Consider the following 26194-nt stretch of genomic DNA (forward strand, 5'->3'; position numbering starts at 1 on the left):
AAGGCAGATGTATGCATAAATATAAATATATATAATTTTTTATATGTAAGAAATAATATTAATTTTTAATGTACATATAGAAGTATTCATAAAATGATTTGGTAATATGTAATATGAATGGTATGTATGTATGTATGTGGTACACACATGTGGTATGTATTGTGGTATACATTATTTGTTTGTATATTTAGACGTTTATCCCCTTTCTTTGCATTTTACAAATATATATGACCAAGTAATGTATTACAAAAATTAGATTTTCTGATCTCGTGATATTTTTCTCATATTTCAACAATTCTAATTGAAAGAACACAGAAGACAAACATAAAATTCAAAATGTTTCAAGAGCTAAAAATTACTTGCAAACATATGTATGCATGTACATTCGCACCAGGCTTTTTGGGGTATTCTTAACGCAAATTCAACTGAGACAGTTTGCTTGCATGAACTGATATATTTACAAACTGTATAGCTAGTGCTATGGGCAATCGAAGCGAGGGATAGTGCTATCGATAGGTGCATCCGAAGCGTCAGCAATTGTTGCTATTTTCTTTGTGCAGTTGAAAAATAAATATAAATATAAATAATAAATAAACATATTGTTATTCAAAATAGCAAAACGAAATATGTGCAGTTAGACCGCGGATTTGAAGATAAAATGGTATGAAAAAAAGAGCCCACCTAATCCCTCTTTTTAAACAGTAGAGTACCGTGACTTAATCCGCGAAAAATAAAACTAGTTAATTCTTCTTGTAGATCCATGTTTCCTCTTTCATTACAAATTTTTGTTACCACGATATTTTTCCCAGGAGCTGTGTAAATAGTTCTGTAAGTTTCATAACATTCATGCAAATTACAAACCAAACAAAACTTGATGTTCATAATGCATGAATGCACTTTTTTGTACTAATTTCATTAGCTTACTCTTCGTGTGTTGCATTCTAACGCAGGGACCGAGCAAAGCACGTCATCAGTAAGAAGTCTTTGTTATTGCATAGATAAACAGAGCAGCAGCAGCTGCAAGAGCGAGAAAGTGCAGTGACCGGAGATTTGCATACAACCGCACCCTAAATAAGAAAGCCGATACCATATAATGCCGATACTGTATAGTGTCATCTCGCGCGGCACCACGGTGCTTGCCAAGTTTGCGGAGTGCGTTGGAAACTTTGCCGAAGTGACGGAGCATATTATTGGACGGATTGGGGTGCACAACCACAAGATGACCTACACCCACGGCGACTATCTGATTCACTACACATGCGAGAACAAGTTGGTTTACATGTGCATTACCGACAATGTATGTTGATTGGACTGTGGAATTAATCCTAAACTAACATTAATTATTACTTATCTCTACTTACAGGAGTTTGAACGAAATCGAGCTTTCTTTTTTCTGGCGGATATCAAGCAGAAATTCATACAGACTTATGGGCTGCAGGTGGCCACGGCTATCGCCTATGCCATGAATACGGAGTTCTCGCAAGTACTTTCCCAGCAGATGATCTACTTCAGCCAGTCGCGTGATGTTGATACAATTTCTCGTGTTCATGGCCAGATAGACGAACTGAAAGACATAATGGTTAAAAATATTGGTGAGCACTTGGAAACCATCATGATTGCTTCAATTTTCTTTATACTCCGTATCGGTTTCCTTGTTTATTATAGACAGTCTACGTGATCGGGGCGAAAAGTTGGAGCTGCTCGTCAATAAAACAGAAAACTTGAGCAATAACGTAAGTTAATTTCAACAAAGATAAATATATCGCTTGCTATAACAGCACTCGCGCCTTTATTTACAGTCGGTTGCATTCCGCAAGGCTTCACGAAATTTGGCGCGACAGATGTTTTGGAAGAATATTCGTGTCTATGTTGTGGTTGGGATAGTGATTATATTTATTGTCTATGTTATTGTGAGCATGGCCTGTGGCGGTCTCGCCTGGCAGTCATGCGTTTAGTGCATGGCCAACGATATTGTTTTAATTGTTATAGGTTTATACCGTGCCGGATCGGATGTATATTTGCATATAAAACACATGAGTTACTTTCATTATCTATGTATGTTCTATTTAATAAACTGGAGTGTATACATGAATATTTATACGATAAGCAGACGAAATGTTCAAAAATTAATTTACTTCTCTCCAACATACACAACATCATTGGCCTTGACCCTGCCTGGCTGCCTCAGACCCAAATGTATGCCCAGTGCTGGGGAGCTATAGTTGAACAGGCGAAAGCTGATAAAAGAAAAAGAGGCATTCAAAGTTATTTCATATGTTTGTGTAGACTCTACACTGTATCACTCTACTACCTTCTTAACGTCTTCAAAGGTTCGCCGTCAATGTCCCGCTCCGCTGTATTGACATTAATATTCGGAAGAATGCAACGTGTACAGGGAGCCACTGATCGAAAGACGGCCTTGTCACCAATGCGAACCCATTGCCAATGATCCTCCGCATAGGGCTCGTCTATATCAGCTTTTAACTCGAAGTTACCTCGAAATTGAAGCGGATCCACGGGATTCTTAATCCGAGTGTTCAGATCGGCGACCGATGACAGATTCATGAGCATATAGCTTGTCGCATCGTTAAAAGCGCCCTGATCGGTTTATTTTGTACAAAAAAAAATACTTAATCACTGTTGGTACCGCGAACTATGCTGTCTACCCACCGAATCCGCTTGCGTTATATCTGGCATGTTCTTCAGTCGTGGGTTGATGATTTTCACGGCCTTCGGGTAGGGATAGTGCACCAGCTTTAGACCGGTCTCCATTTTCAAGATGAACTGAGAGAACCATTTGTTGAACCGTTCGCCACAAAGCATTGCATCCACTCGTGCACCCCAAACGGATGTATGCAAATCTTGGCCAGGACTCTCCAAATTCTCGAAATCTAATTCCAAATCGTGCATTCCCGGTGCGCTGAATACGATTCCATTCACCGAGGCTTTTCTTGATTTGATTAACAACATATGAGGATAGCCCCGTGCCGTCACCATTGTGTTATTTTCATCAATTAACATTAGCGTGCGATCGCGTATTCCCTCGTATGACAATCCAAGAACATCGCAGTCGTACTCTACGCCAGCCCCTAAGTCGACTGGAGCACAGGACTTGACAGGAAATAAATTGATCTGCTGTAGCGTTCCCACGCGCCTCCAATTCACAGGCATAGCATCCCGGTGTTGCAGGTAGCGTCGGTACAGAAAATAGCTTGCCCCTCCCGCCACAACCAGGCCAATGCCCACTCCGATGAGCGTCTTCGGACCAATGTCCAAGCTGGAACTGCTGGCTTCAATGATGTGATTATCATTTACTTAGTCAACTGGGGATCTAACAAAGTGTTTTCACTTACATGCCATCGCCTTAAAATAAAATGTCTGAACGTATCAAAATGTATCACACCTGTTGATTTATCTGCGCCAAAAGCTCAAAGCTCAACAGATTAGACATACATACATATGTATGTTGATCTTATCGAAAAGTCTGGAAAAAATTTGATCATCCAATTCAGGTTTTAAAAATAATATTTAATATTGTTTTTAAAATCACCGTTTATCCTTTTATTTTATTTATTACCGACAAAAAATAGGATTGTGCATCCCTGTGCAGGCTATCGATATGTGTAGACAGGGTCATAAATGAAGGGTATTGGGGTATACTGAGCTCACGTATCTGTATGTAACAGCGTAACGTCTCCATTAATTAGCATTACCCTAGTCAATAAGGCTATATCCCTTCGTACTGATCATATGGGATAATCTGGGATAACCTTTTAAGAATTAAATACCGCTCCTAACAGTTCGACTATACTCACTACTTGCGGCTTATGGAACACGCTATGCTACCTTCATTTCCTTCATTTATATGTATTTTTTATATTATATTTAATCAAAAAGACTGTAATTACATACGACAAAAACAATTGATTGAATAGATTGATTTACTTGTCCCCAACATACACAACATCATTGGCCCTGACTTTGCCTGCCTGCCGGAGACCCAAATGTATGCCCAGTAAGGGGGATTTATAGTTGAACATGCGATACCTGATCAAAGAAATGAAGTTATGGGTTATTTTCTGAAATTTAGTAGAGGGAAGGAGGTAGGTAGATCACCTCTTCAAAGTCTTCAACGGTTCGCCATCGATGTCCCGCTTCCCTGTGTTGTCATTAACATTCGGAACAATGCACACTGTGCGCGGTGCCACTTGACGAAAAACGGCTTCATCACCAATGCGAACCCATTGCCAATTATCCTCGGCGTAGGGCTCGTGCACGTCACATTTAATTTCGAAACCACCTCGAAATTGTAGCGGTTCAACGGGATTCTTTAGTCGAGTGTTCAAATCGTCCACCGAAGACAGATTCATGAGCATGTAGCTAGTCGAATCGTTAAAGGTTCCCTGTTCGGATCATTCGTAAAAATGAACGAACGATTCTTAAGAATTTCATGCCATTGTGTTGGTACCTACCCATGAAGCAACTATAAAGGAGGGCCCGTCGTCGGCAGCGTTCCTCGGGTCATTTCTCCCCGACGACCGTGGTGGGACGCAAGTATGAGCAGCTTGTACTCTTATTATTGTAAAGTTGCTCACTCTCTCTGCACGCCCTTTCACTCGCACTTATTGACAGCATTGTTACGTTTCCCATTAAAAAGCCGGCGGGCCCTCCTTTATAGTTGCTTCATGGTACCTACCGAATCCTCTTTCCGCATAAATGGCATGTTCCTCAAGTCGTCGCAGACTCTCTTCACGGCCTTCGGGTACGGATAGTGCACCAGCTTCATTCCTGTTTCCTTCTTCAAGATGAATTGGGAGAACCACTTGTTGAACCGGTCTCCACAAAGCATTGCATCCACGGGGGCACCCCAAATGATTGTACGCAAATTCTGGCCAGGACTCTCCAAGTTATCGAAATCAATCTCCAAGTCGGGCATTCCCGGCGCACTGAATATGAGTCCTTTGACCGACACTTTTTTTGACTTTATTAATTTCATATGAGGATAGCCCCGTGCCGTCACCATTGTGTTATTTTCATCGAGCAGCATTAGCGTGCGATCGCGTATTCCCTCGTGTGAGATTCCAAGCACATCGCAATCGTACTCTGTTCCAGGTGTCGAGTCGAGTGGAGCACAGGACTTGATCGGAAATAAGTTGATCTGCTGTAGCGTTCCCACGCGCCTCCAATTCACAGGCATAGCATCCCGGTATTGTAGGTAGCGTCGGTACAGAAAATAGCTTGCCCCTCCCGCCACAACCAGGCCAACGCCCACTCCGATGAGCGTCTTCGGACCAATGTCCAAGCTGGAGCTGTTGGCTACGAGGATGTAATTCTCGTTGATTTGTCTGGTGACTCACCAAATTTTTACTTACATGTCATCCTCTTTGTAATTTCATTCAGTTATCACACCTGCTTGTTGATTCTCTGCCGTTAAAGCTTAACTGATAAGATTGACCCCCTCAAGGGGAGACGAAAGCTTCTTTGTGTAGATCATGTAGCATTCTGTATTAGCTTCAACTCAGTAGTGTTATTTTCATGTCAAGTATGAATAGATGTAAGAAATATTTGTAATCCTTTCTTTAACATATATAATCCGATGGGGCGTATTAATTTGATTTATTACATTCATATGTACTTATTCACATTTACCCGATTTGTTTTCCATCCATCCCATCCCTATCTATCGATAAGTGAGTCTTCCATCAAGCCGGCACGGTGGAAATGTTGACATTTGATTTGTAAAAGAAAACAAAAACAACCTTACAAAAGCCGCCCATGGAGTCGAGTTCGGAAAAACGTGAAGTTTCAGCAGCCACAGATCCCGAACTGGATGTGTCCAGCGAGCTATTCAACCCCCTCAGAGCGCTATACGAGCCCAATTACAGAATAACAGAAGTACCTCCAAAAGTACTGTACCAAAACATAGCCGCCTTCGAGAGTGCTCTTAAAAAGTTTGGAGTATGGCAACTGAACAAGCGACAGAAATCTGGAACAACAGCAGGACCTGGCCAAGCGGCAGACAAAAAGCCTTCTTTGACTTCCACTTCAAAATCTGTGCTTGTTCTGGAAGATGTTCCGCGGCGCCGTTTTGAGCCGCATCAATTGCCAACGGTCAGCACCTTAAACAAGAAACATCAACGGAATATTTTTACATACATGGAGACGGCGATAGGCCCTCTGGAACTGTTGAAAAAATGCATAGTCACACCTGCTTCACAGAATATTCGAAAGATCCGCGTGCGGGTTGTACTTCGCAAGGAACGGGCGATAGGCGGTAGTGTCGTGGGCGAATTGGTGGCCTACGATAAGCAGTGGAATCTTCTCTTGAGGAATGCCACAGAGACATGGCAACGTCGCAAATACAACTATGGAGAGCAGAAAATCTGCGGAGCGCCTATTGATTGCACTGAGCGTCTCAGGGATTTGGGCATAGCCCTTCCCGCAGTAGAGGTGAAGAGCTTGAACCGAAAGAATGTACAGATAGTACGTCACTTGCCACAGATTTTAATACGAGGGGAGAATGTGGTACTATTAAGTTTAATGGTTTAAGATGACGATAATACAAACTATCAATGTGTGTTAATATTTTAATTGGTGTACTCCATTGCCACGCACTCTTCGGCGGCCACCTCCTGAGAGTGCGAGTCGTCCTCCATCAGATGGTGAAGGCTCTCATTGGGATAGCTAGCAAAGACAGACAAGCACAAATCGTTCATAGAAGAGAAAAACGATGTGGAATCTCATTCAAAATTTACCATTTCGATGGGCTTTCGTCGCTGAGCATTGTTGTGGGAACAGTGGCCGAAGTACATTCCGGGCTCATAAGTTCTATTGGCGTCGGACGTCGCTCTTGCAACTGACGGGTGATCTCAGCTGTGCTTAGGGAGACCGCTGAATGCAGAGATTGTTGAGAAGGAGGAACTGTGGCCGTCAGCTGCCGTTTCCCAAGTGCTTGCACTCCATGGTTTGAGGACAGTGCTCCAGTCAATACTTTGCGCCTGCGACCACGGGTAGCACCAACAGTTGGCTGGTGAGGGGGAGTTGCAGTTGCGACTGATGTTCCTTTTTCTTTGTGCTTTTTTCGAATGGTCTCCTTTGGTGTCAGCGAGCCTCCAGCTGCTGTGGACGTGGATGGTGCTTGTTCCGTTTCCGAGTCGGAGCTGTCTGTAGCCTCGCTGTCGCTCGAGTCCTTGGCGGGGTGCTCGTAAAGGAGCAAACGATCAAGCAGGAAAGTACGGTCGCGAGACACTTTTAGCAAGCGGCGTTGATTCGTATGCAGCAAATCCTGAAAGTACTCGTTTTCCTGCAAGTACAATGTTAAATGTTTTCACTGGAAACACTCCGACCGATGCCTTACATAAATGAGAAACTTTAGTTTTCGCTTTAGGTTCTTGTAGCGATCCTTGTAATCAACATTATTCGCAATATTCGTAGTTCCTGCGGACGCTGAAGATGAACTAGCTGGTGCTCCTGCTCCCGCTCCCCTCGCGTTCACATGGCCAATGTTCCGCGTGGGCTGTTCCTCATCGCTCTCCTGCTGAAGAGGCTCGTCCTTAACAGCGCCATCCTCTTGATTGGCAAGGGATCGACAGTACCAACCTTCAAGCATGGTGTCTCTTGTGTTTTTTTTTTTTTTTTTTGAGGTTTTAAGTTACCGCTCTACCCTTAGGTAGAGGGGAATTATTTGGCCACCCGCCTTTACAAGGGGGAAATCGCCACGTCGTAATATGTAACTTGTTACAGCTTTGCTCCAATACTTACCTGGCGTAGAGGTTATGTTACAATTGTTCCTTTTTTTGCATTGCGTACGTACAGTTAATTTCGAACAAAATCTCTCTTGTGTTTTATCAATTTAATATTCTTTTATTTCACAGAGGTGGGAGTTAAACGATAGGTTGGGCTGGGACATGTATCGATACTTTTACACATCGAAATGTTGTGGAAATATTTTCAAAATACAACTTCATTATGTTTTTGTTTCTTTTCAATTGTGATTTATTTGAAGGGTCTAGATTTCGTTTCTGTACTCAAAGCTTGGAATATTGGGACTCATGTACCACCATCGACGATTGAATATCATTCAGTGTTTGGCAGCCGATCAATGCCATTGTGATTTCGAAATCCTTTCTGAGCACGCTCAACATATCCTCCACGCCCTTCTGTCCGTTGTAGGCTAGACCCCAGACAGCAGGACGACCGACAAAGACCGTCTTGGCTCCCAGAGCTAGGGCCTTGAAGATATCATTCCCCTGCATGATGCCACCGTCCAGCATGACTACCAGATCGTTGCCTACAGCCTTCGCTACTTCGGGGAGGGCCTCTATAGAGGCAGGGACTGTGTCTATTTGACGGGCTCCATGGTTGGACACGATTATCCCGGCACAGCCAAACTCCTTGGCGAGCACGGCGTCCTCTGCAGTCAATACCCCCTTAACAACGATGGGCAGGTGCGTAATGCCCTTCAGCCACTTGATATCCTGCCAGGTTATAGTAGGATCGAACTGGCTCGACACGTACTCATTAATGCCAGAGGCGCCCATTATAGTTGTAGCCACGCCTGTGGCCTTCCCCCCCTGGAAGTTGGCCAAAGTCAGGTGCGACGGTAGGCTGAAGTTGTTGCGCACATCGGCACGGCGATGTCCAAAGATTGGGGCGTCAATAGTCAGAACGAGAGCCTTGAAGTTGGCCTTCTCTGCACGGCGTACCAGTTTCTCAGTAATTGTGCTGGAATGTGAAAAGTAGTCGGGTAATGCGAGCATAAATTTAACGCATCTGTGCCTACCGGTCTTTGTAGATGTAGAGCTGGAACCATTTGCAGGTGTCCGGTGCGCCGGCGGCCAAGTCCTCCAGGGATGTGGTCGAGAGCGTGCTCAGAATGAATATGGATCCAGCTTTGCCGGCGGCTCTTGCATTGCCCACCTCGCCATCTGGATGAGCCATTTTCTGCATTGCAGTCGGCGCAATGCCCAGCGGCCACTTCATTTGCTCCCCAAAGATCGAACAGCCAATGTCCAGGCGGGAAACATCTCTCAGGCACCGGGGACGGAGGCGTAGCTTTCGGAACGCCTCCCGATTCAGCCCCAGCGTGAACTGCTCCCCTGCTCCGCTTCTGTAGTAGTCGAGTGCATTCTTTTCCAGCTGGCCTGCTGCCTTTTTCTCAAAGTCCTCCACACAAACCAACGCCATGTCCGCAGTCAAGTTACGCAACAATTTAATGGGATTAGTATACAATTCTAGCTCTAGCACTTCCCACCGCACCTCCAAGAGTCGAACTAAACCGAAGCCCTCAAGATTAAAAGTGAGCATCTACAGCTTCCCCTCGATTGGGTTCATAAACCCACATCGCGATAAGCGCAGTGTCTGCCAGGGTTTGGGAAACTGATAACGGACACCTGACCCTCCCCTTCAATAGAGAAGACAAAAGAATACAAAACAGAATCGGACGACGCAGTTTCCCAGACTCTACATGGGGGGTTACTGTCTGTCGACGATCAGGCACTTCTCCTGTGACAACTTTCGTTTTGCCAAATACAAGGTTAAACTTCAAAGGTCCAAAGTGAGGTATGGAATAACTTTCAGGTTGCGATCTCCCAATGCTTCTAACTTTTCCTGTTCCATGTTCGATAGCAATCCCTTGGCTTGTGAACCATCAACAGTTTTATTCAAAAATAATCAAAAAATGTATAACAAATGATTGCCGTACCTAGGAGACGATCTATTGGTAGGATTAATCAAACACTGTAGGATGCCTTAAGGTTGTTGAAGTACTCCAGATCCGTTCTGCTTATCGAAGGCACAAATTTGTTGAAAGACTTGGTGAAGTCTTCAGACTCCACGATTACGGTCTCAGGCAGGAGTTCCTCTTCCGAGAGCTTTCCACTCAGGTGCCGGTCAATGGTGCGTCTCACAGCCGATAGCCAGGCATTCGAGCAGATGGAGTACAGGTCTGCGCCACTCATATCGTTCTTCAGGCGCTCGGCAATCTCGTCTATATTGACACCAGAGTCCAGGACAAAGCGCTGAGTTTGCGCTCGCAAAACAGCTGCTTTGTCATCGGACGTAGAGCAGGGCCCCACGTAGAAGAGCTTATCGAAGCGACCGGGTCGTAGCAGAGCGGGATCAATCAAGTCCGGACGATTGGTGGCAGCAAGTATGAAAATGGGCTTACTGGAGTCGCCATCGCTCATGCCGTCCATCTCAGCAAGAAGCTGCGACACAACGCGATCCATAACACCGCCAGAATCGCCCGCCACACCTCGATTTGGTGCCAGGGAGTCCAGCTCGTCGAGGAAGAGCACACAGGGGGCCGCGGAGCGAGCACGGGAAAAGACCTCGCGCACATTCTGTTCACTCTGGCCCACGTACATGTTGAGCAACTCGGGTCCCTGCACTGAAAGGAAGCTCAGGTTGCATTCAGTGGCCACGGCCTTGGCAACCAAGGTTTTGCCCGTTCCAGGCGGCCCGTAGAGCAGAATGCCGGAGCGCCGTAGGTTCTTGCCCATGAGGTGAACGTGCTTTAGCGGCAGTCCTATGCTGCTCTGAATCTCATCCTTCAGTTTGGCCAGACCGCCAATGTCCGACCAATAGACCTTGGGTACCTTTGGCGCACCCAAACTATCCGCAAACGAGCTCTGCATGTCGCTCAAGTTCTTGGAAAAGTGGGACAGGTCAAGGCAGCTCCTACCCAGCCTCTGTCGGCTTTTCATGCGAATGGCACTGTCGTACAGCAATTGCAGGTCACCCAGAAGAAATCCCTGTGATTTGGCCGCCACTTCCTGCAGCACGCCCATTGTCTGCCTCCAACTCGGACACAGGCGCGCCATGAACTGTGATTGGTTTTCTCTCGAAAACAAGGGCAACCGGTCGATGGCCTTTTGATTGTAGATCATATCGTTGAAAGTCTCACGGGCGTGCATCCAACGGAGGATCTGAAAGCGCTCTTCCTTGCTCGGCATTTCAATGCTTATTACCTCAAGGAACAAGCTCTGAATCATGGGCTTCAGGTGCTTGTCGCTGGTTAGAGCAACTACAACTACAGGATGCTTTCGATCCCGAGAGAACAGCTCTTGTACTTGGACATGGAAGGCCGAAAGCAGACGCAGGTCCTCGTTGCCTTCATTGTCGATGCCGAATATCTGAAGGATTACATTTTAGGATTCATCTTTTTCTCACCTGAAAGGCTGTATATAATTACCTCGAAATTATGGAAGCAGATCAACAGTGGCTCAGTGACTTGGCTCTTGGCGAAGACCGCCTTCAGCTTCATCTCTGTGTGCGAGGGAACCTGCGAAACGATCTCGGCACAATCCGCTCCATACAAGTGCATTCCCAGCTCCTGGGCGACGGCGTTTATGAGCTTAGTTTTGCCAGATCCCCGCTCACCCTGGACTAGAAACACTGGGAAGATGTGCTTGGAAGACAGGCAGGCCGACTTCTTGGGCAGAAACGCGTCAACCGATGATCGCAGCAGCTGGTAAGGCTTTCGCAGCCCACTCGGATAGTTTTCAACGATGGCAAAGTTGTCAAGAACTTGTCGTGGGAGGAAGTTATGGGCATTGGGAACTTGCACCAGGTTGCTAAGACCCTTAGCCACAACCGCCTGTAGCTCGAACTCGCTGCTCTTTGTCTCCAGATGAATGCAGCGGAAGTGGACCTGCCGCAGATACGCGAATATCAGATAATAGTGGGCATAGGCAGCGGTGCCAACCAGTTTGGCGTTCACCTCGATGCGATAGGTGTGGCCGCGATGCAGTAGACGCGGCGTATTAAAATAGTTGTTCAGGATGAGCTCCGTCACCTCGGCAGGCAGCTCGTGGGGATTGCTCAGCATATACACATGAGATTTGGTGGCTATGGCGGGTATGGTTTGTTCATCGGCAAAGCGTTCCAGTTTGATCCAGCAATTGGAGCGAACACGAAACCGGTCCAGGACATTGCTATAGAAGTTTTCCTATAACAATAAATAGGAACATTCACTTATCTTATTGAATTGATTTATAAACTGAAACGGACCTGGACATAAAGACAGTTGACTTGACACTGAGCTACCGGCAATATCTGCGCCACTATTGTGTGTGGAGCTTCCTGCAGCATTTGCTGAATGACTGATTGGGTCGCTGAATTGCTTGATGCTGGCTGGTTGATCGTTGCACTGCCGCCGCGGATAATCAGGTTGACAAAGTTAACGTCTGGCGACTCGGCATAGCTATCGTACACATCCTGGCTGGCGAATACCAAGTGCTCCGACTTGATCAACTCATTTTTAATGAGCAGTTCGTAGAGACGATTCGGTATGGGCGTTAAATGAAACTTGCCCTTGTAGTATTTGGCGTACCGCCAATATACTGCGTATGTCAGGTATCCGGGATAGAAGAACCACGGCCACTTGGGCACCAGCAACTGGACCGCGGAATTGTAGCCCTCTATCAGCTCTTGCATGCGTCCCGAGTAGCTGTATCGAGGCTGACCAGGATCCAGCTGATCCCCCGACACGGAAGAGCGCTTGACGGAGACCTTTTTCTGCGAGTGTCAAGGGGAATTTTATACATATTTGTGGTTATTCAATAACACACCTACCGCATCATCATTTTCATTCATTTTTTGGTCAAACAGAGACAAACAACACAATCTACAGGTACAAGGGTTAGATTTCGTGGAGCGTAGAGTCAAAGTTCAAGGAGTTGGAGGAAGGACAGCACACAGATACACTAAAATAGGCAATAGCAAGTTAGGCCTATATACAAAATATGCTTGTTATTCGTACAGCAATGCGAAAGCATAACATTTACTGTCATTAACGCTTGTTTTTACCTTTTTTATAATAACTCTCTTCGTCATTTTCTTGTTGTTACTTTACCATTGTGACCGCGGGACCCTTCGATAAAATATACCGCCTCACCCTCAAAAATATACCTAAATAGCGAACATTTTCAAAATATACCGTAAATCTTAAATCAATTTCCTAGATTTTGCAGAATAGGAATTCTGGAACAATGAGTAAATTTTGCTTCAATTTATAATGAAATTGTTGTCAAACCATGGCACTGGGCTCTCGACTGAAGTGTAAAAAACATAGGGGTCATAACTAGACTGTTAATTAACCGAACCTATGATAACGTTTTTGTACACAATATCAAAGCCAGAAACACCAACATCTGCGATGTTTGCAACGCTCTAGAGTCTAGACAATGGGGAACTCGAAATCTTCTTCTGCCAACAACATGCTATTATCAGGAAAAAATATAAAATTGTCCATTGTTTGAAAGACTTTGAGGAGTTATTGCTCTCCAAAAAGACTCTTCTGTCCAAATATATGAATGAGGCTAATTTGGAGTTCTGAATCGAAACACACTGGATTAATTCAGGTCGGGTTAACTTGGTGCCATCGGAAGTCATCTTGATGAGCAACCTTCTGTTGTTCCTACTTTCAGGGGCAGCCTTCTGTTGATTTTGCAATTACGCCTACACTTCAACTTCAATCCATGCATTTATAAGATGGATGCAAATTATAAGAACATTTCCAATGCAACACCTTGCATGCCCTCATCAACAACCATCGATAGCAACAATCATCAACAAATATCGACAGCCACACAGAACATACTATTTTCAAGAAAATACCGACAGCCCCCGTCATCGAACTGAAGTACCTGGTCAATGCGGATTCATCGTGATGCGACCAATGAAGCGATTAAATACCAACAAAAAAGACGGCTAAACAAAATAGTAGAGAAGCGTAAAAAAATAAATTTTTTCTTGAAATGAGCCTTGAAATGAGCAACTCAAATGGAGGAAATGGCATCCAGCGGTCCCACGACAAGCGCGAGATGCTCTGTCTGCTGAAACTCCTCAAAAAGTACCAGCTGAAGAGCACAGAGGAGCTGCTCTGTCAGGAGGCCAATGTGAGCGCTGCGGAACTGTCGGCAATCAGCGAAACAGATGTACAGCAGGTTCTCGGCGCTGCTTTGGGGCTGGGCGACGGTGAGAGAGAGCCTCCTCGGTCTGCTTCAGTGGAAACAAAACAAACGGCGGTGACTGAGGCCAATGCGGCGGAGGCATTGGCCAAATTCATTGGAGACGACAGCTTTGACGCCCAGCAGCACGAGCAGGCGTACGAAGATCTGCGCTCATTTGTGGAGGATTCATTGGACATATATAAGCACGAGCTGTCTATGGTACTGTATCCCATATTGGTGCAAATCTATTTCAAGATGCTTGCCATCGGGCAAAAGGAAAAGGCGCGCGCTTTCATCGAGAAGTACAAATCCGACCTCGACGGCTACTACATAGAGGGGCTGTTCAACTTGCTGATGCTGTCCAAGCCGGAGGAGCTGCTGGATAACGATCTGGTCGTTGCTATGGAAATGGACAAGTTTGTCATTCGGATGTCGAGGGACTCCCACTCGCTGTTTAAGCGGCACATCCAGGACCGCAGGCAGGAGGTGGTGGCTGACATCGTGTCCAAGTACTTACATTTCGATACCTATGAAGGCATGGCTCGGAACAAGCTGCAATGCGTTGCCACTGCAGGTTCCCACATCGGAGAGGCCAAGAGGCAGGACAACAAGATGAGGGTGTACTATGGCCTGCTCAAGGAGGTGGACTTTCAAACGCTGACCACTCCGGCGCCGGCCCCAGAAGAGGAAGACGATGATCCGGATGCACCAGATCGTCCCAAGAAGAAAAAGCCCAAAAAGGATCCGTTACTGTCCAAGAAGTCCAAGTCAGATCCCAATGCTCCCTCCATAGACAGGATACCCCTGCCTGAGCTCAAGGACTCCGACAAGTTGCTGAAGCTAAAGGCCCTGAGGGAAGCGAGCAAACGCATGGCCCTCGGCCGAGATCAGCTTCCCTCCGCTGTCTTCTACACGGTACTTAACTCCCAACAGGGCGTCACATGTGCCGAGATCTCAGAGGATTCCACGATGGTGGCCTGTGGATTTGCTGACTCCAGCATCAGGATATGGTCCCTGACGCCCGCCAAACTGCGAACCCTCAAGGAAGCCGATGCTCTGAGGGAACTTGACAAGGAGTCTGCCGATATTAATGTGCGCATGCTGGACGACCGCAGTGGGGAAACAACAAGAAACTTCCTGGGCCACACAGGGCCTGTATATCGGTGTGCCTTTGCGCCCGAAATGAACCTGCTGTTATCATGCTCCGAAGACAGCACCATACGACTGTGGTCTCTTCTTACGTGGTCGTGTGTTGTGACCTACCGCGGCCATGTCTACCCCGTCTGGGATGTTCGATTTGCCCCGCATGGATATTATTTTGTATCTTGTTCTTACGACAAAACGGCGCGCTTGTGGGCGACAGACTCCAATCAGGCGCTTCGAGTCTTCGTTGGCCACCTATCCGACGTGGACTGTGTCCAGTTTCATCCAAATTCAAATTATGTGGCCACTGGCTCCAGCGACCGGACTGTGCGTCTCTGGGACAACATGACCGGCCAGTCGGTCCGTCTAATGACGGGTCACAAGGGGTCTGTCAGTGCACTTGCCTTCTCCACCTGCGGACGCTATCTAGCCTCAGGCTCCATCGACAGCACCATCATTATCTGGGACTTGTCAAATGGTTCCCTCGTGACCACTTTACTAAGACATACCAGCACCGTGACGACGATAACCTTCAGCCGAGATGGAACGCTCTTGGCTGCTGCTGGTCTGGACAACAATCTAACCCTCTGGGACTTCCACAAGGTCACCGATGACTACATCAGCAACCACATTACGGTGTCGCACCATCAGGATGAGAACGATGAGGATGTCTACCTGTTGCGCACGTTCCCCAGCAAGAACTCTCCCTTTGTCACCCTTCACTTCACCCGCCGCAATCTCCTTATGTGCGTCGGACTCTTTAAGAGTTAGGTCATACTTAGTTTAGTCCATATACATACATACGTAACGTAGTGTTTAGGATTAAGATGATTTGTATCATATTATAAAGTTAGCAAGTGTCTGATTATCAAATTAAAATCCACCTCAGTTTCTTAATTTATATTGTAACGAAAGTGCAGATCAAGTAGTTCGAGCATTGGGTTGTAATGCCATTGACTGGAATAGCTAGTTTTCCCCAGTCCACAGGTACGAGTTGCAAAAACATAGCAATATATCTAATATAATTTCTGTACATTTCTTTCTACACTACGTTTTAGATACGGTTAAAGTTTAAACAACTGATACGTTTTGGATCCTTATACATTAGTCATATAATATATTTTTAAAATGTTCTTAAATCGTGAATGCAAAAACATCATCATATACACTCAGCAAATACGCCACGTCGCCAAGAATCTACGACTCTGAATCGTCAATACCAAATGTTCGACGCACTGCTACGGAGTTCTTTATGTTGTAGATAGCACACCGCGGAGGCTTCTCTCCCCCGAATGCAAGCGTGTATGGGTCCTCCGGGCACTGTCGCATGCACTGCAGACGACCCATGTTGAACTCGTGCTCGTAGACATGCTTCGCCTCTGTGCCGCTGAAGTTCCACACTTTCAGAGTGCCCTCTGTGGAGGTGGAAGTCAACAGATTGGGCGTTTGGTTATTGAAGCACACCCCGGAGATTTCCTCGTTGTGGGCTTTTACGGACCACAGGATTTGGTTGGGTGTGCGCTTATCGGCATAGTGGAGACTGCCGTCGTTCGTGCCAATGATGAAATAGTCTGTTTGGGTGGGGTGCCAGAGAACCTTCTCCACCTCGCCATCTACCTTCCATTGGATGCTGGACGAGTTCACGGCCTCAGCGTCGCGGCAATCGAAGAGCCGCACGTATCCGTCAGAACACCCGGTTAGAATGCTCTGAGCCTCTGTGGGGTGGAACTCCAGAGTCTGGACTTTCTCCTCAAAAGCAGTGATGGTAGTGTGCGGTTGTCCCTCATCCATATCCCAGAGAATCAGTGTCCGATCGACCGAGCCACTGGCCAAGATGTGCTCGAAGTTACGGTTCCAGGAGAGATCCAGAACGGCATCCTTGTGGCCATACTGCTCCTTCTGATGTTTGCGGCTGCCCTTGGAGCCCAGCTTAAACGTGGGCTCGATGGAGTCCTGAATATCCAGGTCCCACACCGTTATGATCGGATCCATGCATCCAATGGCGCACATGTTGCCCGGCTTATCGCTGCCCGCATCGTGGTTCATCCACTCGATGCAGAGGGGAAAACTGGGCAACAGGAAGTCGTGGTGTGTGTAGAGCGCCTCCTCCTCCTGATTGAACACCCACACCTCCATCGAGGCGGCGTCATCCTGGACATGACCCACCAGAATCAAGTTGTCACTGGGCTTTATAACTTCGTCCTCAGCCTCAGAGTCTTCGTCTTCATCGGGCACCTGCTCACCGGCATCTACAATGTTGGCCAAACTCGTGACCGTCGCGTTTTCCTCGTTGTCATACGCATTGAAATCGAACTCGTCCTGTGGATGGCGATTCTCGCTATTGGCATCGTCATTGTCCTCATCCACGTCCATGCCTGCGTCACCAGCTGCTGTCTCATCACCTTCGTCATCGTCCTCACTGTCCTCCTCCAGCTCCTGCTGCGTGGCGCCAATGATTCTGGCCAACTCGCCTTGTGTCAGCACAATCTTATCGGGTCGATCCTTGGCAACTCCGCGTGGCACAAAGCACAACGCGGGCACAAAGTCAATGCTTGCCTCGGGTGGTCCTTCTTCAGCCATTTGTATTTTATATTGAAAGAAATTAACTAAATTCTGAATTCCAAATCAAACGAACAACACGTGCTGAGGACTTATCGATAGAGTATACCGTCAGACCACGGAAATATACCTTCTCATTTTCAAAATATTCCGAAATTATACTAACTTAGCCCAATTAACCCCCTAAACCTCGGAAGAAAAAAGTACTGTTTGGTAATTCATCTTATAGATGCTTTCCATCTCTTTATTTACAAATAACTATTTCCACAATATTTTTTACATGAACAGGATTTTTTATAAAATACGGTAACGGAAGAGGTAACATAAAATAATATCATAAAACGACGGACCAGTAATCAGATGCGTTACATTTTATGCCGACAAAAAGAGCTATATGTACATATGTAAATTCCCGAACTACATGAAAATCCCAAATAAATTACACGGAGTTATTTATTTAGATCTTTTGAGATTTGATGAGCCAGAAATAGCACAATAAAATAATTTCTATTAGTACATACATATATATAAAAGTATGTGTGTATATGCATATACACATACATATATAAAATATAACCTTACCTTTGATTGCTTCACACTATATACAATAAATTCAAAAAAATGGTACGAGTACTTGTATTTGTTTTTGCAAAGTTTATGATTAGAAAATAAATATCATTATCTTTCCTTAACTAGGCAAAATGAACTCAAAGATTTAGATAAAATGATTTTGTTTACTGAAATTTCTTATCTTCAGTTACTTGGCAGAGATCAACCTCTCAGTGGCTTTCAGTTCTTTAGTCGAGTCGCAATGGACGCACGGAAATTTTCCACCCATGTACTGGATACCTCTGTTGGAAAGGCGGCCGCAAGTGTTAGGGTCACAGTTTCTGTTCTAGACGAGATCCAAGAGTGGAGATCCCTCCGAGCGCTCCAAACCAATGCGGACGGTCGTTGTCAACTTTTGGAGGCCGGCGAGTTTCCCAGCGGAGTCTATAAGCTAACATTTAATGTGGGAGCGTACTTCGCAGAGCGCAATGTGAACACCTTGTACCCAGCTATAGATATAATGGTGGACTGTAGTGAAAATAAGAATTATCATATTCCTCTGCTCCTTAACCCCTTTGGATACTCCACATACCGTGGCACATAGATCTATAAAAATACATAATCCATTTTTGGAATAAGCTCGAAGGAAATAGAAAAATGTAATACAATTTTTCGAAAGAGAATGTATTTTTATTTTAATCAGTCTAGAGTTTTGTAACGGAAAATATTTTGAAATGTGCCTAGACACTACTAATGATCAGTACCCACCCGGTTTGTATAATCTTATTTGCAGTTTTGTATGCTGTATGATTAGTATAATTTCTGAAACTTATTCTGAAGCCTTTTCTGAAACTGTGTGCGCTTTCTTTTCTGTTTATGCTTATCAGCTGGATGGTCCAACACATATGTACATAGATATTTGTTTGTATTATATAAATATAAGTTATCTTCCATCATAAATATTTAATTCGCTTTGTGGAAATTCATTTAATTTTGTTGTCTGTTGACTTTGATATATGACATCCCTGAACGCTTTAGACTCATAATTGCACTGTTATTATTTCAAAGTTATCACGCCTTCTCAAATAATTCCAGTTTTTAGCCTAGTACTCAGCATGATGCAGTTTTATTAAAAATATATTATATAATTGCATCATGCGCCGGGCAGTACTCAGATCGAAAAAAATGGTTATGGTAGCAGTTCGAAAAAGAAACTGTTCTTTTATGATCCCAGTACTCAGATGTGCTACATTTTCGGTAGACCGAATTAGGGATGATATTCGCAGCCAGCTTTCCGCAGTACAATACTCAGATCAGCCGAAACTATTTCCGAAAACCAGGCTTTGATGTTGTGATTGATTCGAACCAGAACATGGTGTTCTAGAGACTAGGTCAGGAAAGGTTATAACGTTGAATGTTAGAATGGTTCAAGAAGGTTCGAACATATTATTCATCAAGGTGAAGTTGTAGGCGAGTATGGAAGTACCAGTCGGAAAAGAAAATACTAATTTTAACGTCATCAGCATACATTAATGCACCTGAGTTTACAATAACTCGAGGCAGGTCTTTCACAAACAGATTGAATTCATGCAGAATAGTGTGCTTAGGCCATACAGACGGTTCCAAAGCTTTGGATACAAGAGAATCGGGAAGAAGAATTTTGAATGATGAGATATTACGCTTTTGTGTAAAATTAAATTTAGTTATTTTGAAGTTTTCAGGCGGCGATATGAGACTAGAGCTTATATGTAGTTTATCCGAAGTTAGATTGGCAGGGGTTTGGATTTTTGGGGCAACTAGGAGTAGAAAAAGAGTCCATCTGTTGTAGGTGAGAGTATATACAAATAAAAGAAAATAAATAAAATCAAAGAAATCGGTGATTAGTTAGACGATAAATGATGATTTTTTTCATAATTTCTCGTACTTATCGTACATGCTTGGTCTGAAGGGCGTGGAAAATGTTTGAAACTATCGCAATGTTATCGAGACTTAAAACCATCGATAGTGAGCTAAGTCGATAGTGTCCAACCATCGATAGTACCGATAGGTGAGGTTGAGGCGGTTTTCGGGATTTCACAATCTCGACACACTTAGGCCGGTTTCGGCCCGTTGTGATTTGGCTTGGATCTTTTCCTATTCTCCTCCCGTTTTGTCCCTATCAGCCAATGCCCTGTAAGAGAGCGAATGACTACGCTGCACCTATGTTTGCATAGTTCAGCGGTGCGTTTTTTCGAGATGTCTGGCTGGTGATGCGACAACCCGTGACCATTTGCCATCTGTTGGTTGTTTGCAGGGTATAGTACTCTTTTATTTTGAGCCTGCAAGAGAGCAGCAGTTCCTGCTTTACAGTGGTGGAGATTTATCTGAAGGAGCCTCAGAGAGATCCTTGCCTATCTCCACCACTGTATGGTCGGCGTCCGACTCGCCGGAGCTTTCGTTCCGGCACATTGCCTCGACCTCCAGCATCAGCTCCGACTCTAGGGAGTCACCTTCGTGGGCCAACTCCAGCTCGTTGTCGGGTACTTCGATTTCCGAGGCAACATCCTGCTCGACTGGGTTGTCGACAGGACGCGTCCCGGCCGCTGCATCCGACTTATACACCTTTATGGTGACGGAGCTGAACCCGAAGTTGAGCTCTCCTTTGGCTGCCTCTATCGGGGCCAGCGACTCCTTGTTTATCACGACCACGGCTTGGTTTGTGGGGCCCTGCGTCGCTTCAACTTTAACAACCTTCCATCGCTGTTGCATCGCTGCAACATTCGCAGGATGCGCTCTGGCTCTTCTATGATGGCCGGCACCCAGATTCTCGCCTTCGGTCTGCTGGGCACTTCGCTCCAGTCGACTGCGACTAGTTTTGCGCCTGAGTAAAGTTCCCCATCTTGCGCTACCGCTGCACGGAGCTCGAAGCAGCGGTCGGCCAATGCCGCTTCCACCCACTTCCACTGGCTCCTCGGGAATCTTCCATCCGACGCCTATCAGCGTCCTCTCGTTGGCAATCTGCGAGAAGGACACATTCGACAGTATCCTGGATCGCTTTGCAGCTGGTCCAGGAGTCTCTTGCGAGGGCTGCCTTTTGGGTTGCTGGGGCGGTCTGTTTGGTTCCAGATTAAAGTTCCGAAGTATTTCCGAGGCCCACTTTACCTTCTTCAACCAGTCCTATGAAGGCTGGCTTCCGAGCTCGCGTACTGCCGACGGAGTATGTGCCCTGCACTCCTCTTTTCGGCGTATGTGAAACGTTTAGCTTAGGCGCTGGTCGATGGCCCAGCCTCCCCCTCTACTTTGCCAGAAGGTCGGGTCATTACTTTACCGCAATGTTGCTTATCTGCCTCTCCAAGGCGTCACTATTGGGGGGTGCTGTGCCACCCATCCCAGGATTGGAGTGGGGCCCCAACGGGCTCGCACCCTCGCTGTCTACCGGGCAGGTCTTTCCTGCTATTGAGCGGGTTAGGACAGGCCTTTGGGCCGCTGCCCTTCCCTGCTTGGGATTGCTCCCTTCAGACGTCTTTCGCATTTGTTTTTTTTTTGTATAAAAAGAAAATTCTTTAATATTATTATTTTTATACATCTTGATCCCACGAGATGCAGAGAAGGGGAACCCAGGTAAGGCATCATTAGAACAGGGGGCTGCCATTTCCCTGAGCTCCCCGTTCACGACTGGGCTAGTTTTTATACCGGACCCCCGCCCAACCTAACTCTCGGCACGGGTCGAATGACACCTTAGTCCGGCCCGGTTTGAGGTGGGTGGGTGGGATGAGGATAGGTGTCGTGTGGGGAGGGGAAGTCGTTGCCCTCACACTTACAGCGAGAGCCCGTTCACTAGCAGCTTTCTCTCGCTAGTTCTGCTTATGGTTGCCGACGAGACCTCCTTATAGTTTCTTCATGCCTTGAGCTACCTCACGTTCGTTGGATTCATCGGCGATAGTACCGATAGTGCACCTATAGCTTTCTGAGGGGGTGATTTTAATGAAAATTGGAATACAAATTTGTAAAATATAAGGCCATAGGTATACAATCTAATAAAATGGAGTATTTATTATAAGCAAAATTGATTCTTCTCTTGGATTAAATTATTGTTTCAGCGGTGAAAATCTTTGCAAGCTAGCAATATCAAAAAGAACATCAAAATCGAGGAATCTGATTTAAGACTACGGTATATTTACAGTATATTTTGATGACGCAATGGAATATTTTGGTATATTTACAAGGTTCGATCTATAATTTCGCGGTCACACTAGAGGTGGAGAACTAACGATAGTGGGCACCATCGATAGTAAATTTTAAACAATTGATGGTGGTCGATCGTATCGTCAATAGTGGTCGATAGTCGCAATAGAAAAATTGTTGCATTTAATGTATAACATTTGCTTACAATTTTAATTTAATCCACAAATTTTGGTTAAAAACGAGAAGGGACATGTGAGACGCTTCTTACGCGTCACAACTTATATACCCGGTACTCAAGATAACATCTGTACCTAAACGGTTTTTTTTCAAATATTTAATCATACATTTTACATTTTTTCAACATCTGTCATCTACATCTACATATCTCACGAAATCATGCTATTTTTGCTCGCCCCCCACCCCTAGAGCCGAACACAGCACATGAAGAAACTATAGTTTCCTCATGACACAGCAGATCCACGGCATAAGCAGTGTGTATGAGAAAATGTGAAAAAAACAAAAGCTGTTGGACGGGGTGAGTATAGCTACTGCAGAACATAATTTGGTCTGGCTATAATAATGATCCAATCGGACCCCGTTCGGTGATCTGATAGATATGGTCCTCCCCTACGGAATGGCGTTATTAGTTTTCTTTTATCTTCAAAATTGTAGCTTTGTATGATTTTCTCCCTTTTGCTCTTGCGGATGTAGGCGGGGACTATTTTTGAAACTATCGCGATATTTTCGAATACTATCGAGACTTAAAACCATCGATAGTGATCTAAGTCAATAGTGTCCAACCATCGGTAGTACCGATAGTGCCATCGATAGTTATCCACCTCTAGGTCACACTGCTGCTGGCTCGTAGCTGTATCTTATTCGTCGCGCGCGCTCCGCTGTCGGTTTAAAAAAAGCGATTTAGTTTTGGGAATGCCGGTAGTTTTCAAAATAAAAAATACACTTACTTGAAATACAAAAATTGAGTACAATATAAAGTAATTAAAAGTGTGGTACTCAGTGCTCGAGCTTCGTTTTGTTAAGTTGCTTACTGCTCTGCTTGCTTTTGCCCCCCACACAGAGGCGCAACAGTTGTTCTCGTAGGGCGGAGATCAAGTATAGAATTGATATGGAAATTATATCCCTATCCGCGTGTTATTGAAGATGGAAGAGTTAAACAAGAAGTTGAGTTTGTTATTGGAAAGTACGAGCACACTCACGCTACCACGGGTAGATGTACGCTATACCTATACGCTCCCCACAGCCAAGTGAACAAATCCCCAACAAATCTTAAACCAGTTTCAAGATACATATTCTTGGTGTCAGTGTGTGCATGTTGATTTTTTTCTGGCATTGTTTTCGTTTGGTTTGGTTTGGTTTGGTGTTTTGTGGCTCTGCATCTTTTTTGTGTACCTTTTCGCCTGTTTCTGTTGCTCGGTTTCCCCCTAATCGCGTTTCCATTTTCTGGTTGCCTCTGCCCCTGCCTCTGCCCCTGCTGTTGGCTCTCGTCCAGGTCGGGGTCCGTCGGGGTCCAGCAAGAGCAACAGCAACAAGTACCCGGCCCGAACACACGAAAAGACAAGCCAAGAGCAACAGCTCAGCATCTAACGTACTGTGCCCAATCGGTCCAATTTGAATGCGGTCCAATTCAAAGCAGCTCGAGAACCGGAGTATCTCGCCCGAACATTTCTGAAAGGTAAGCCATGCATACATATGTTCTTATGTACATATTTTTGTATCTATTTATATTATAAGGCCATTGAAGGATTACATTTTACATTAAAAAATCGAATTTAATTAGGAAAGTTGTTTTTGCGTAAAATGTTAATTCAAAAAATTTGTCAAGAATGGGAAATCTACCTGCAGGGACAATAATATTGCTTTCACATTAATTAAAGTATTGAGTCATGATAGACATGCTATAATTCGACAATAAACGTGAAGTATGTTATTTATTTGTTAAGAACATTTTACTAGTTAGTTAGATACCTAGTTCGTTAACAGTCTGAGTGCCCAAGACATGCACACCTACATATGTATGTACTTTCATAGCTTATTACCTCATCTTTATTGGGAAATTCGGAACAAATAATTAAAAGTTCAAAAATTCAAAAAATAATGGCAAGAGCCGCATTAAAGCGCAATCAAAGTGACAAACTGCTAGCGCTCAATTATGAAATCAAAAACAATCAAATGGAAAAAAAAACCGAAAAGATAAGTAATTGTTAATCGATTCGACGATAAACACTTTCTAGGCCCGCAGCTCTATCCGACCACGAGTCATTAATAACTGTAGTCAATCACAACAAAACAAAACAAGATAAAAGATGCTTATATTAAATGGTGCCGTTAGAAGAGACGCTGGAAAAGTGACAAAATGCTAGCTTACTCGAATATGGATATAATTTGCATTGACGCAACACAAAAACCCAATATCCAATGATCGTTAAAAGCTGGCGGCAGACTAGAGAGTGGCTAACCGGGCAAAAGTGCAGAAAAAGAGCAGATAAATTGACCGCAAAAAGAGCAGAGCCAGCCCCAAGAGGAAACTGAGGAACAGATAAACCTTTAAGTCATCAAAGTTGGGCCGAGAGGCACTGAGGCGAGCGCAGTCGACTTTTCCCTGCTTGAGCATGTTTATACCCTCACCCATGCTGTAGTGAATGGAGGGTTCTTTAAATTTGTAGAGTTTTGTAAACGCAGAGAAGGTAGCCGATAACCAAGTGATAATTTCCAAGATTGAAACTGATGCAAAAGACTTAATACCAATTTTAAACGGATTAAAGAATTTTCAAAATAAGTTTTTGTTATTTGAAAATTGTAATTCATAGAGAACCAAGTTGCAAGGGCATCTAACGCTTCGGCCCCAGAAGCTTGCATGCTCGCTTCCCCACCCTTCTGATTGGTGCTCAGCTCAGCTGACGTCGCAAAATGGCAAGAAGCCTCTCTCCACCGTCCACCGTCCACCGTCCACCGTCCACACTCCCCTTCTCTCTTTCCGCCACTCAGCGCGTTGAGCTAGCTGAAAAGGCAAGAGCAAACAGGAAATGAACCCGCATGCACTTTTGTAAGTACCTTTCGTTCGAATTCGCTGGCCGATTGCATCGGGTATGGGGGCTGGGGCCAGGCCTGAGCGTGGTATTGGGCTCAAGTATATTTTGTCGTCTTGTGTTTCTTGGTTTGTTTTTATTTATACCGTGAAGCGTGCAGGTTTCCAGTGGGCATATGTATGTGTATATGGCATGTACTCGGACTCGTAACCCTGAACTGGGGTAAAAGGTAATATTCTCTTTTAACTTATCCGCAAATGTTTGGACTTATTCTTAGATTAATAGACCATACACTTCGGCCTTAAATCCATATGATTCTTCCCCTAGTAGGTATCAACTAACAGAACCCTCGACAAAATCTTTTTTCACTTTGTGTTTTTAATTTTGTTGTTGTTAATTTGCAGGCATTTTCAGACCATTTCATTCCACTTGGGCGTAGGTAGGCCCCCCATATTTGTGCAGTTGCGTGTATTTGTATCTGTGTATGTATGTATGTATTTACATGCATAAATATGTACGAGCATGAGGATGTGTGAGCCAGTATGTGACAAACCAACCTGTTCGTGGCCAAGGGAATGACTCAGCGGTGTGGCTGGGGGAGTTGGCCTGCATGAGATACACTTCAGTAGAGATGCACCCAATGCCCGATGAACGATATGCCGACATGCCAGACAATACTCAAGTGTTTGCCGAGGACACGCACACCCATGTGTTTGCGAGGGGTCTGTCTGCTTGTCTTCCCTTTTGAGCTGCCCTCCAGCGTTTATCCATCGACGC

The 26194-nt window shown here is 45.0% G+C and overlaps 11 protein-coding genes across 14 annotated transcripts in view; 5 read left to right on the forward strand and 6 right to left on the reverse strand.

Moving 5' to 3' along the window:
- The first annotated feature begins 512 nt into the window (after positions 1-512).
- LOC117578635 (vesicle-associated membrane protein 7) lies at positions 513-2089 on the forward strand. 2 transcript variants are annotated; one of them, XM_034264242.1, is made up of 6 exons: positions 513-661; positions 757-828; positions 920-1297; positions 1364-1592; positions 1666-1733; positions 1800-2089. In XM_034264242.1, exons 3-6 carry the CDS (start codon positions 1094-1096, stop codon positions 1953-1955), a joined length of 657 nt encoding a protein of 218 aa, XP_034120133.1. In that variant the 5' UTR covers positions 513-661; positions 757-828; positions 920-1093; the 3' UTR covers positions 1956-2089. The 2 variants fall into 2 exon arrangements, with proteins under 2 accessions (XP_034120133.1, XP_034120132.1); XM_034264241.1 differs by having other exon boundaries at positions 951-1297.
- Positions 2039-3470, reverse strand: LOC117578631 (mitochondrial amidoxime-reducing component 1-like). The gene is made up of 4 exons (XM_034264237.1): positions 3354-3470; positions 2671-3290; positions 2312-2598; positions 2039-2237 (listed from the first exon to the last, which is right to left on the reverse strand). The coding sequence occupies exons 1-4, from the start codon at positions 3358-3360 to the stop codon at positions 2132-2134; spliced, it is 1020 nt and encodes a 339-aa protein (XP_034120128.1). The 5' UTR covers positions 3361-3470; the 3' UTR covers positions 2039-2131.
- Positions 3471-3851: 381 nt separating this feature from the next.
- On the reverse strand, positions 3852-25779 carry LOC117578630 (mitochondrial amidoxime-reducing component 1-like). The gene is made up of 6 exons (XM_034264236.1): positions 25772-25779; positions 19282-19286; positions 5373-5380; positions 4697-5316; positions 4117-4403; positions 3852-4047 (listed from the first exon to the last, which is right to left on the reverse strand). Exons 3-6 carry the CDS (start codon positions 5377-5379, stop codon positions 3942-3944), a joined length of 1020 nt encoding a protein of 339 aa, XP_034120127.1. The 5' UTR covers position 5380; positions 19282-19286; positions 25772-25779; the 3' UTR covers positions 3852-3941.
- Positions 5680-6569, forward strand: LOC117578634 (U7 snRNA-associated Sm-like protein LSm11). The gene has a single exon (XM_034264240.1). It carries the CDS (start codon positions 5776-5778, stop codon positions 6547-6549), a length of 774 nt encoding a protein of 257 aa, XP_034120131.1. The 5' UTR covers positions 5680-5775; the 3' UTR covers positions 6550-6569.
- On the reverse strand, positions 6522-7660 carry LOC117578633. Its single transcript, XM_034264239.1, has 3 exons — positions 7358-7660; positions 6756-7303; positions 6522-6684 (listed from the first exon to the last, which is right to left on the reverse strand). The coding sequence occupies exons 1-3, from the start codon at positions 7607-7609 to the stop codon at positions 6588-6590; spliced, it is 897 nt and encodes a 298-aa protein (XP_034120130.1). The 5' UTR covers positions 7610-7660; the 3' UTR covers positions 6522-6587.
- On the reverse strand, positions 8008-9282 carry LOC117578628 (peroxisomal (S)-2-hydroxy-acid oxidase GLO5). Its single transcript, XM_034264233.1, has 2 exons — positions 8783-9282; positions 8008-8724 (listed from the first exon to the last, which is right to left on the reverse strand). The coding sequence occupies exons 1-2, from the start codon at positions 9184-9186 to the stop codon at positions 8028-8030; spliced, it is 1101 nt and encodes a 366-aa protein (XP_034120124.1). The 5' UTR covers positions 9187-9282; the 3' UTR covers positions 8008-8027.
- Positions 9635-12922, reverse strand: LOC117578620 (peroxisome assembly factor 2). Of its 2 annotated transcripts, XM_034264224.1 has the most exons (5): positions 12811-12922; positions 12577-12707; positions 12013-12519; positions 11195-11950; positions 9635-11135 (listed from the first exon to the last, which is right to left on the reverse strand). In XM_034264224.1, exons 2-5 carry the CDS (start codon positions 12595-12597, stop codon positions 9732-9734), a joined length of 2688 nt encoding a protein of 895 aa, XP_034120115.1. In that variant the 5' UTR covers positions 12598-12707; positions 12811-12922; the 3' UTR covers positions 9635-9731. The 2 variants fall into 2 exon arrangements, with proteins under 2 accessions (XP_034120115.1, XP_034120113.1); XM_034264222.1 differs by lacking the exon at positions 12577-12707 and having other exon boundaries at positions 12811-12907.
- On the forward strand, positions 13685-15995 carry LOC117578622 (transcription initiation factor TFIID subunit 5). The gene has a single exon (XM_034264226.1). The coding sequence runs from the start codon at positions 13761-13763 to the stop codon at positions 15867-15869; it is 2109 nt and encodes a 702-aa protein (XP_034120117.1). The 5' UTR covers positions 13685-13760; the 3' UTR covers positions 15870-15995.
- Positions 16114-17760, reverse strand: LOC117578624 (periodic tryptophan protein 1 homolog). The gene has a single exon (XM_034264230.1). It carries the CDS (start codon positions 17676-17678, stop codon positions 16296-16298), a length of 1383 nt encoding a protein of 460 aa, XP_034120121.1. The 5' UTR covers positions 17679-17760; the 3' UTR covers positions 16114-16295.
- LOC117578637 (5-hydroxyisourate hydrolase) lies at positions 18436-18884 on the forward strand. The gene has a single exon (XM_034264243.1). It carries the CDS (start codon positions 18469-18471, stop codon positions 18808-18810), a length of 342 nt encoding a protein of 113 aa, XP_034120134.1. The 5' UTR covers positions 18436-18468; the 3' UTR covers positions 18811-18884.
- Positions 23390-26194, forward strand: part of LOC117578617 (serine-rich adhesin for platelets) — a 33072-nt gene continuing 30267 nt past the window's right edge. For both annotated transcript variants that reach the window (XM_034264217.1, XM_034264216.1), the window contains exon 1: positions 23390-24063. The gene's annotated coding sequence lies outside the window, so the exon portion shown is untranslated. The remainder of the gene's footprint in view (positions 24064-26194) is intronic.

The sequence above is a fragment of the Drosophila guanche genome, unplaced genomic scaffold, assembly GCF_900245975.1.
Source record: "Drosophila guanche unplaced genomic scaffold, DGUA_6, whole genome shotgun sequence".
In the NCBI taxonomy this organism is placed as follows: Eukaryota; Metazoa; Arthropoda; class Insecta; order Diptera; family Drosophilidae; genus Drosophila; species Drosophila guanche.